Genomic DNA, 10,758 nt, shown 5'->3' on the forward strand with positions numbered 1-10,758 from the left:
GATGAAGTGGTGGCACAAGGGTGAGCAGCTTAACAAAAGGCAGGGTTCCCAAAGAAGAGCCAGAAGCTCTGTCACCCTGTAATGCCACTTCTGCACCCTCTCTATTAATAACAATGATTAACCTCAGAGACACATGGTGTCAGTCCATGACACCTGTCTGGGTGAGCCAACCCTTGTTAAAGCCCTGTGGCAAAGCTGCCAGACCTGCAGGCACTCAGTGCCTTTGTCCCAGCCACTCATCTTCTGGGCGAGAGGTGCCAGCAAAGTGCTCCTAGGCACCTGGTGTTTCTGTCCTCTGCATAGGAGGAGCACCTAGTGACTCAACCCAAACCTGCTGCAACTGTTTCTCTGCTCCCTGCACTGTTGTATACCAGAGTGCGTAAAGATGAAGCCCACTTTTACCAGATACCATCTGCTGAATTGTTGCTACGTTATTAGAGATAGTTGTAGCAGCACATAATTTCCAGCTGCTGATGCCTTTGGTTCTATTATATAATACCATATTAATAACATTTTCCAGGCTAACCTGAGCTTAATAGTATTTATGCTAAGCTCTGCACTGAGCCAGCTGAGATTTTTTGAAATTTTATGGGAGAAGTTGTATATGTCTCAGGAGACACAGCTGATAACTGCAAAGGACAATGGGAGGGGTAAAGTTACCCCCTCATCCTCTAAAGCACCAGGGGCAGCATCTCACAGGTGCTGCTTCACCAATTTCATTGCGTATTGTGCAGTGTGCTTCTTCCATAAAAACTGGAGGCTAAACTTCCTATCAGTACAGCTGTCTGTAGCTGTGGTCAGACAGCAAAGTGGGCACACTTTTCTCTGCTACACTTTGTTACATGCGCTGGAGAACTTTCTTTAATCTTGACTGCTAGGACTTCTATTTAAACTGCTGGAGACTTTCATGGATTGCCTATCCTTTAAGTAGAAGTTGATTTCAGTATAGTTTGCTTTCATCTGCTCTTTGCTCTGGTACTGGTTAGGCTCCAAACAAAGAACAAAAACGTCAAGGCCAGAGTCCCTCACAGATTTTGCTGCAGCCTAACTTCTGGTTCTGATGTTGTCATGCAGTCCCTCGTGACACAGTGACAAATGCCAAGCAGCACAAAATACCTCACATTAAATGGATCATATTCTACAAATGCTAGACTTGAACTTCCCTTGTCAGAAACGATGAAACTGAAATCAAGCAGCTTCCCAGAAACCTCAACTGTTCACAGACACCACTCAGAAATGACCACTTTTCAGCAAGTGTTACTGTAATCACTGCCAGCCAGGCCAGGGGATATATAGTTCCAATAACTGAACATTTTTAGCACCCAAAGAGGAAGTGAATGGTTCAGCTTTTGTGTTCTCTGGAGACAGGGCCAGTATGCAGTGTATGTATACCATTACGCAGAACACTGAAACACAACTATAGACTGTACGCAGAAGTGGGATAATGTCTTTTCCTTTTTATGTAGCACAAAACCAATCCACCATATTAATTTTTCAAGACAGCATTTCTGAAAAAGGCCACACCCATCCTTAAATTGTTTTGGACCCAATTTGGTATTATCATGCAAATTATCTTCACAAAATTGTGTTCTGTGAAAGGAAGTGGCAGCTTCCATTGTTGGAACATATGGAAATCAGAGAGCTACTTGTGGCAGATCTAATATTTATTCACTATTAGCTAGTTTTTGGTGTAACTCTCATTCCAATCAAAGTAAGCACTGAATGTATTTGACATCTAAGGAGATCTTCAGGCCACCATCACATTTAAACTGCTTCCGTCAAGTAGGAACTCTAACTTCGAGTGAGTAACTCCTATTTAACAATTATGCTATTAACTGGAGACCTGTGTTTCCAGAATCCATGTTTCTAGCATGGATTGTGATCCCTTAGCAGACCACAAAGACAACCTATTACAATGAGTTCATCAAGCACATAGCTCTTTAGTCTTGCAAGTTGTTGCAGAGAGTGAAAAGCTGAATTATCAACTTGGAAAGCACACCTGTGATCCAGCTGGGCCCAGGGAGAAAGTATGTGAGCAACACCCCTATTATTGTTGAGTATACCTTTGACAACAGTACATGAGCAAAGCATCAGTGGTATTGCAGTGACATGCTCCCCCACCCAGTAAGCCAGACACTCCTAGAACTTAAACGTCAAAAATTTATTATGAAAGCTTCCATAGCAGCAAATATTTCAATAAAAACTATTGCATTATTAAACCAGCAGTGCGGCCTAAAGGCCTGTTGAAGTCTGTCTGCTTTAAGGATCTTTGTATCTGCCCTGGTAATCAGTCTCTAAAAGTCCATGAATTACAGAAGTTTACTTCCCTTCATATTTTGTAGACAGTGCCAACAGTTTCTAGTCACAGTACCCTATTTAATCCTGTGAAGCTTTGGGCCACTTCCCCTAAACTTTCTCTGCCTTCTGAAACTGCTCCACTTGACCAGGAAACTTGCAATACTTGTTTCAGTTCCATAGCACGTTATCTTCCACACAGTTGCAGTCTACTCAAGCTCACTGGTGAGGTGAGCAATTCTTTTCCTTTCTCCTCCGTAAGAGCCCACAGCATGCCAGTCTGAGTGACTGTAATCCAGTCCCTTGACCAGGCTAATTCAAGGAATCAGCAGCTCGTTGCACATTTTAGTGAACCAACACCACGTTGAGAATGCAACAAAGGTTTCAGCCTCCCCAGTATGTCAGGTCACAGTCACTCAGGTAAGACAATAGTTGGCACCCACTCATTGATGTTCCGGCTTTCTTCACAGAAGCAGTTCAGCTTCTCTAGAGCTGGGTCCTTCCAGGCATCTTCATTTGGGCTCTACCAGAAAAGCATTGCACACCATGAGTGCACGAAGTCACAGTATTATTTCACAGAAGCATTAGCTTAGAAAGCACAGCATTTTCAAGCACAGAGAGCTTCAGCCACAGTGGGTGGAAGGAAGGAAAACCCTTGTTACAGAAGCACTGCCCACTGTAGCTCAGCAGTTCTGCACCCCACGGGCTGAGCCGTGCCAGCTCATGGTGAAGCTCTATCCCTCCCTGTCCCAGCCACGCACCGTGATGAGGATGCAGTGCAGGTCTCTGGGTTCACCAGACTCCTCGCTGGACCCCACGGCAGCAGCCAGCTTGGGTAGGTCGCTCACACGCACGATGTCGATGTCGTTCTCGCAGCAGAAGGCCTGGATGAGGGTGAAGTGGATCTGCAGGGCGATGTCCCCCTCGTCCTCCTCGTCGGCCGCCAACACGCAGAACGCCACGTTATCCGGGTCTCTGCGGGCGGCGAGAGCCGTTAGGCCCCGGCAGGGCTGACTCGCCCCCCGCCCCGCTCCCGCTGCCCTCCCAATACTCACACGTTCATAAGCTTGGCCGACTCGTAGACGCCGGCGGTGAGGCAGCCGCGGCGCTGCGCCGATACCAGCAGCTCGTGGAGGGCCTTACCGGCGCCCTGCATCCTGCAAACAGGAGAGAGCGATCCGATCAGCACGGCGCCAGCGCCCGGACAACGGCCGCCTCCCAGCCAACCGCCGCCGGCACTTACCGGTCCTTGCCCGCGGGCAACGGCTCCTGTCCTTGCGTCTCTTCCAGAGTCATAGCACCGCGTCGTAAAGCAACGTTATCACCGACGGTACCCAGCTCTTCCCGGCACCTCAAACCCCGCACTCTACAGCAGCTCCGCCGGCGCTTGCTCTATTTAAGCTCGCGGAGCTGCGGCGCTGGCAGCTGGCGGCGGCCGGTGCACTTCCATTGGCCGGCGGGGAGTGGGGGGAGGGCGCTTTGTCATGCTAATCGACGCGCGCCGGGCGCCGCGGGGAGGAAGGCGGGGGGGGGGGGGAGGTGGCTCGTGCCGGGAGGCCACGTGGTGGTGGAGAGAGGGGGGCGACGGCGGCGGGTGGGCGCCGCGCTCCGCGGGCGGAGGGGCGAGGAGAAGGGCACGGGGTGGGAGCGTGCCGAGAGGGGGCCCGCAACGGCTGTGTGGCGTGGAGTCACCGCCTCAGGGATGCCGGGGTATTAGGGACGACAGTTCCTTCTTGGAAGGAGCGGTGAGGCTGCTCAGGTAGGTGGGAGAGTCGCTGTCCCTGGCGGTGTTCACTAATCGTGCGCACCGCAGCGTTGAGGGACGTGGGTTGGTGCACGTGGTGGGGGTGGGCTGGCGGTTGGACTTGGTGGTCTCAGATCTTGGTGGTCTTTTCCAACCGTTACATGAATACTCAAAGACATTCTCAGCTGCACTCCCGAAAATGGACTGCCTTGAGCTGCTGCTATAGGAACCAGTGCGCGTCACCTTAACCTATTTAAATGGGTACGCAGGTCGCTCCGAAAATAATGCCTCCTGTTCATTTCCGCAGAAACTACAACAGAGAGTGCAGTAGCACCATTTGATGGAGCAAATTCTCAGCTTCGAAACACATATTTTCAACACTCACCACCTTTAGCTCTGCATTTTCACCAGCAGTGAACAAGAGCTTGCATCCCATGTTCATAAACATCTGCACCAGTGGACAGGGAAAGTTTGGATGCCCAGTCCTTGAAGGCGTTCAAGGCCGAGCTGGGTGGGGCCCTGGGCAGCCTGATACGGTGGGTGACAACCTGCCCGTGGGACTGGAACTGGATGACTCATGTGGTCCCTTCCACCTCTAACCGGTCCATGATTTTATGATAGATGACCCACCTGTCGCTGTCACCACTGCTGAAACACACCACCTGCTGCCTTACTGTGCTCAAATCCATTGTTTGGTCTCTGTAAATGTTTAGCAAGCATCTATGAATGTCAGCGGGTGCCAGTTTTTCTGCATGGAGGAATTCAGTGACACAGCTTTGTTCCATACACACTTTCATGTCAGATACTATGTCAGGCTGCCCCTCTGCTGTCACACAGCAACAAAATACAGTGGAATGTTGGTGGGAAAGTTCAACCTCTGCTGCCACCCCTTCCACTTCTGATGTCATGGGCTGACATAGTAAAATAGGAGGCATTACTTTCAGAGGAGCCCAAGTGTGCAGCCACAAACCTTTTACATGCAAACTCCCATTTCTGCCCACCAGCCCAGAGCACTGCAGCTGCAGTCTCCAACAGACTCAGTGCCGCAGATACAGTTCTGCAGGACCTGTTCTGTGTGTCTGCTGGAGAACTGACAGCACCAGGACCTGGGTAGCTCCGCTGCTGAGCGCTTCAGGCCGTCCTGTATCAGGGTGGTGGGCCCACCGCACAGCAGCACCACTCAGGCACGAAGAAGCACATTTTGCCATTAAGTTGGCCTGCCACCACAGTAGCAAGCCAACTTCCCAGCACGGAAGGCCACCCTGCAGCCTCGCGGTACCTGTCAGTCAGCACATGGCCGAGCACCACTCAGCCCGGGCTGGTGTCGCATTCACAGAAAAAGCCTGACCTCTGCTGGACATATCAGGGCTGCAACAAACAGCCGAGCCCACACCTGGACGCCGTGCTTGTTCTCATATCATGAGTATTTCTCATGAATGCCTAGAGGGAAAAAAAAAAATAGTATTCTCTGCTTGAAGAAAGCTCTTAAAAGAGCTCCCGAATCTTATAAGTCAGGCGCAGAAGTAATGGGGAAAGAGGTATCTGTTCAGTTACAACAACGGCAAAGAGTGCAGCAAGAAAAAGCAGACAGAGCTGCATATAGGTTGCACTCCTGAAGACCTGGTAACAAAGTGCTCTTCCCCTGCTCGGTACTGCTGTCTTCACCCTGCAAGCCTTTTTCTCCAGGTACTGCATTTCACAAACCAGAAAACCAAATTCCCATGTCAACCCGCGAGCCTTGGGAACCAAGCAAACGGCTCCCTCTGCTGACACACTGCTCAGTGGCACTTCAGCTTCCGAAGCAAAACAGACGTGATTTGTAGGCATTTAACTAAATGAGAAAGGAGTGGAGTAAGTCTTTTGTAGCATCTTCTTTTCTAAAAAACAGCAAAAAAGCTTCATGTTACAAGTCTTGGCTGAAAACGCTGCTGTGAAAATAAAAGTATCATTCAGCGAAGTTAAGTGCTCTGTTAAAAAATGGAGCATTCCCACAAATACAGTGCTGTAGGATGGACACCACTCCATTGGCTGCACAGACCCGATCATTATAGGCTGTACTGCAGTTCGGTACAAAGCCCTCAATTTGGATGTCTTTTCAGTCTTTGGGCTAAAAAAGAAGAAGAAAAAAAAAAAAAGACAAAAGTGCATTAATTTTGGTTGTTGGCATTTTTTTTCTATAGACAATGGCATACTGCATCAAGTGTCTGCTTGTAGTCAGGAGAGTTTTTTTCCTGGTGTTGTTGAGTTCACACCGCAAGTGTGAACCTGTATTTCTCTTGCATATGCTATTCTTGAAATAAAGCAAGGAACCAGAAATGCTGTTTTAATAACATAGAAGCATCTTTCTAATAATAGATGAAAGTTTCTTCCCTGATCTATGAAAAGAACTTTGCTTTAGAGGTTTTATGGAGTATGGCTAGTTTTAGTTGTCCGTTTCCTCTTATATAGGTGGGATGTTGAAGGAGCTAATTCTGAAAACGCAGACTTGGATCAGCAAGAGTCCTCTGTGAGCAAGTGCTGAGCTTCCAAGCGAAGGAGAGAAATGAGGCCAAGAGAAGGAGAGAAATGCTGTGCCTAGCAGTATGCACGGGCCTCTCTGCATACCCTGCCGAGGTTTGCTGCAGACAGAGAACAGCCCCTACCTTCTGGCACAAACAAACACCGCTGCTCACTACACCGTGCTGTCTAGGTTCAGGGCATGCTGGCTGTCCTTGGAACTGGCTTTGAAAGGTTCCTTCACTTCCTTCCCACTCCAAAACAGGGTGTTATTCTTCCCTTCAGATTTACCTTCATTGACAAGTTCAAGCACTTTTTCACCTTCACAAATGGTTTCTTTATGCAGTTGCATACATTCCTGTACTGCACTTATCTGACCAAGGGATGCTTCAATTAAAAATAGTCACATACGCTGTCTGAACCACCATTGCATATTTGTGTTGTGTATTCTAAACAAGACCATACATCTCATTCCTATTTCTGCCCATTGGAAGTCACTAATGGAGCTGCAGACAGAAAGGACTTTCTTTTTCATCTTTATCTTCAAATCTCAGTACTGCGCTGAGAACTGTGTGCTTCTTCAAAAAGACAAAAATGCAAAAACTCAGTCTTGTATTACACATTCTGTATTCATACAGTGGTGAATATGCACAGTATATATGTCTGGGGCAGGCTGCCCTCCTGTGCCAAAGTCTCTGTAATCAACACCCATGGGGAGCAAGAAGGCATGGAGTAGCTACAGAGATGGCTGAAAGAATGGGGGGAGAGGCTGCTGCAGCTACCAGCGGGAGCTTCTTTGAACCACTACTAGGCTTGACTTTGTTGTTGTTGTTTTGTTTTTTTTTTTTAGCCTGTTTTTTTTTTTTTTAATTTCTTGGTGGGTTTTTTTGTTCTGCTTTGTTTTGTTTTTTGTACTCTTGCATTGTCTTATTGCTCATTAAGAACTACTGGGTGCTAGGTTTTCTTGACTGTGCCTTCTTTCTTCCCAATCATAGTTTTCTCAGGCCAAATTTTGCAAGGCCCTCTCCTGGGATTACTGTGTGTCTGCAGGTCTGACAACTGAAACCTTATTGTGCATTCATAGCAGCTCTGGCTGGCTGCTGTGTGACTGGAAATCTGAGACACATTCAGAGCCCATGTGTTGTATAACATCCAGCTCAGAAAACCTACCTTTTAAAGCCCAATTGGACAGATTGTGCATGCATGTTCATACACGCTTGCCTGCCAGAAAGTGACAGGTTTACTGTTCCTGAACACATACCTTTGTCCAGAAATGCCTAGAAACCTTGCTCTGAGGGTGGCTTCAGACAGACACTTATGTAATAAGTGATACTAAAAATAGCACTTACTAATAATCTACGCCAGAAGAACAGAGCATCAAAAATCCCTCTGGTCTCCACCAATAATAGTCTCAAGCAAGCCTCAGTTGCAAATAAACTCAGGAATTTCTAGTGGTATAGCTGTTTTCCATTTGCACTTCCCCTAGCTCCTTAACATATTTCTCCTGCTCTTAATTTGCTACCCGGGGCCCCACTCTTGCAGTAGTGCAAAGCTACTGAACAACACAACATTGCTGGCTCCCCATTAGGGACTGCCATTAGAGACCACGCCGATGACATCAGCTTTCACACTGTCAATGGCTCCATGCAATGCCAAAAGGAATTTCTGAACAGCTGAATGTAACTTGAACAGTACCATATTAAATAATCTGATTTTTATTGCGTTTTATGCTGAACTTTCTTAAGGACGATAATGAAAGCCAAAAAAAATTGCTGAAGGAGTTCTCTGAGCAGCTGTCTGTATGATACAATAAAGGGAGAATAGGCTTTCCTCAGATGCTGACATTTATTTCATTGGTAATTCTACAGCATGAAATGTGTTTCACACAGAAGGCAGATGTGTTATCCTACATCCACTATGCAGTTTTAGGTCTCAGCCTATAACTGTCTAATGGAACTTCTATTGTGGAAATTCTATTGTGCCTGACTGGGCAAAACAGTCTGCTCCGTCACTGGCTCCTTTGTGTCCTCTGTCATGGGTGTAGCAGATAGACAAACTGAGAAGAAAAGCTTGGATGATCAATTTAGATCTTAGGTGTGTCACTCTGATTTCTCCTGTATTTTCCAGCCTTCAAAAAATACAGTGAATCTGTCTTATATCTAAACAGATTAGACAAGTGGCTGATGGGGAAGGGCTTAATTCATCCTTGGTCTCACAAACAGAAATGTAAGAAAAGCAAAAATCTTTACTGATAACAGGTACTCACCAAGATACTTCTGCAGCTGTGGCTTTTCTCTGATTAGAAGCTTTAACAAAGCAGAAAATTTGCTTCATCCCATCTTTGCAACCATAACACAGGAATTAGCTTAAATCTAGAAAATGATTAGGTTTTCTTCTCCTTCCCTTTCAACTCACCCAAAACAAGTTGGTTTTTTTTTGTTGTTTGTTTTTTTGTTTTTTTGTTTTTTTGTTTTTTGCTCTAAAGAGCTACTGCACAATGGCCAGAGTGAGAAATGCACCCTGAATACTCCCCTTCCCCCCTAAAATTGCACTCTTTGATGGACAGGTTTACAAAAAGAGAGCAGTGACACTTAATAAATGTGCCTAAGTATAACCCAACATTTAGGTGCAGTATAATGCTAAATGGGACCCTAGATAGCAGCAATTGATTTTGACATTACTAGACTAGGACTGTTGCTCTTGGCTATCACTGCTTACTAGTGAAGACTTTAGTAAATCTTGGCATGCACTGGGATAGTATTAATGAATTTCACTGAAATGTTTGTATGCCAGCTGGCCAAGTTTTCATTGCTGATCTGTTGCTTTTTGCATTTTAGCCTTCTCTTGTTCCTATCAGTTTCTTGTCATTTTCTCCTGTGGCCCTATTGTCCCATCACTCCATGTGGAGCTTTGGACCAAACTCGAAAATAATGAAACTCCCTTCAAATGAGGTGCTTGTCTGCTGCAGGGAGCCACAGACAGATGTAGCAGGGAGGCTGTCCAGGGAGGTGGAGTCACCTACCCTGGAGGTGTTCAAGGAACGTTTGGATTTTGTGTTAAGGGACATGGTTTAGTGAGCAGGAGGAGGTAGCCTTCCTGTTAAGCATGTGTTCTGATCTCTATTTCCAGAAAATGCAAGTACCTGAAATCTCTCTAACTTTACACAATTTGTGAATGACCTTAAATATGGCATAGGGGCAGCACAGTAGCCCTGGTAAATGCTTTCACTAATGATTAAAAATCCAACACCAACAGCATGAGCTCCACTACTCTGAACAATGTCCAGTCTGTGACACACTCTGAGGATCATGTACAGTGTTTGTAATAAACAGCTTGAAGCTTTGGAAGCTTGGAAGGATGTGTTGACCAGAATATTCTGAAGTTTCTGGATCTGCTCAAGCCCGGGATATTTTGGGCTTTGGTGGAGAGTGAAACTGACCACTGTGTACTTATACTGAGTGACAAGGGAGGCAGTGATTAGCAAGGTTTTCTGTGCCTTCAAAATTTCTGAGAACAAGATAAGGACATTAAAGTGGGCTTTCCTTAAATATTTTGAACAGTGATTTCATCCTCTGTATTTAGGGGAAGCAATGATTAAAAATGCTAGCATATACACATCTGATTTAATCTCTTGTTTAGTAATTTACTGGACGAACGTTAAAAGAAATGAAGAACAACCTGCTGCTGGAAAACATGTTTATGAGAGAAAAAAAATACACCCTATTATTTAGGGTGGCTTTCTCATACTAGTTACTTAAAGCAAAATAGTTTAGGTATTTTTTTTTACCTGTATTCAAGAGCTTAAACTTTGGGAATGCATATTTGATCTTTTCTGTTCACAGCAAAGGATTTGTGCAAAAGAGACCTCTAGTGGTAGAAGTGGGTATTTTGTCAGATGTGAGCTGCATGAGGTTCAGGAGGCTCCTGGGATCCATTGAGGATAAATTTCTGGTTCAGGTAATGGACAGACCAACAAGAGACTAAGCATTGCTGGACCTCCTGCTCACCAATGCAGAGGAGATCATTAAAGGCATTAAGACTGGAGGCAGCCTGGGCTGCAATGACCACACCCTGGTCGAATTCGTGATCTTGAGGAATGTGGGCCTGGCAAAGTGTGGGATCAGGACCCTGAACTTTTGAAGAGTGACCTTTAAGCAGTTCAAGGAATTGTTGGCCATGATCCGCTGGGATGCTGTCTTTAAAAACAAAGATGTTGAGAAGAG

At 46.2% G+C, this 10,758-nt stretch overlaps 1 protein-coding gene across 1 annotated transcript; it reads right to left on the minus strand.

Moving 5' to 3' along the window:
* Positions 1-2,140: 2,140 nt before the first annotated feature.
* On the minus strand, positions 2,141-3,784 carry GADD45G (growth arrest and DNA damage inducible gamma). Its single transcript, XM_031605471.2, has 4 exons — positions 3,539-3,784; positions 3,351-3,452; positions 3,057-3,270; positions 2,141-2,818 (listed from the first exon to the last, which is right to left on the minus strand). Exons 1-4 carry the CDS (start codon positions 3,589-3,591, stop codon positions 2,708-2,710), a joined length of 480 nt encoding a protein of 159 aa, XP_031461331.1. The 5' UTR covers positions 3,592-3,784; the 3' UTR covers positions 2,141-2,707.
* Between the last annotated feature and the right edge of the window lie 6,974 nt (positions 3,785-10,758).

This window comes from Phasianus colchicus, chromosome Z, assembly GCF_987193195.1.
Source record: "Phasianus colchicus chromosome Z, bPhaCol1.hap1.1, whole genome shotgun sequence".
Classification (NCBI taxonomy): domain Eukaryota; kingdom Metazoa; phylum Chordata; class Aves; order Galliformes; family Phasianidae; genus Phasianus; species Phasianus colchicus.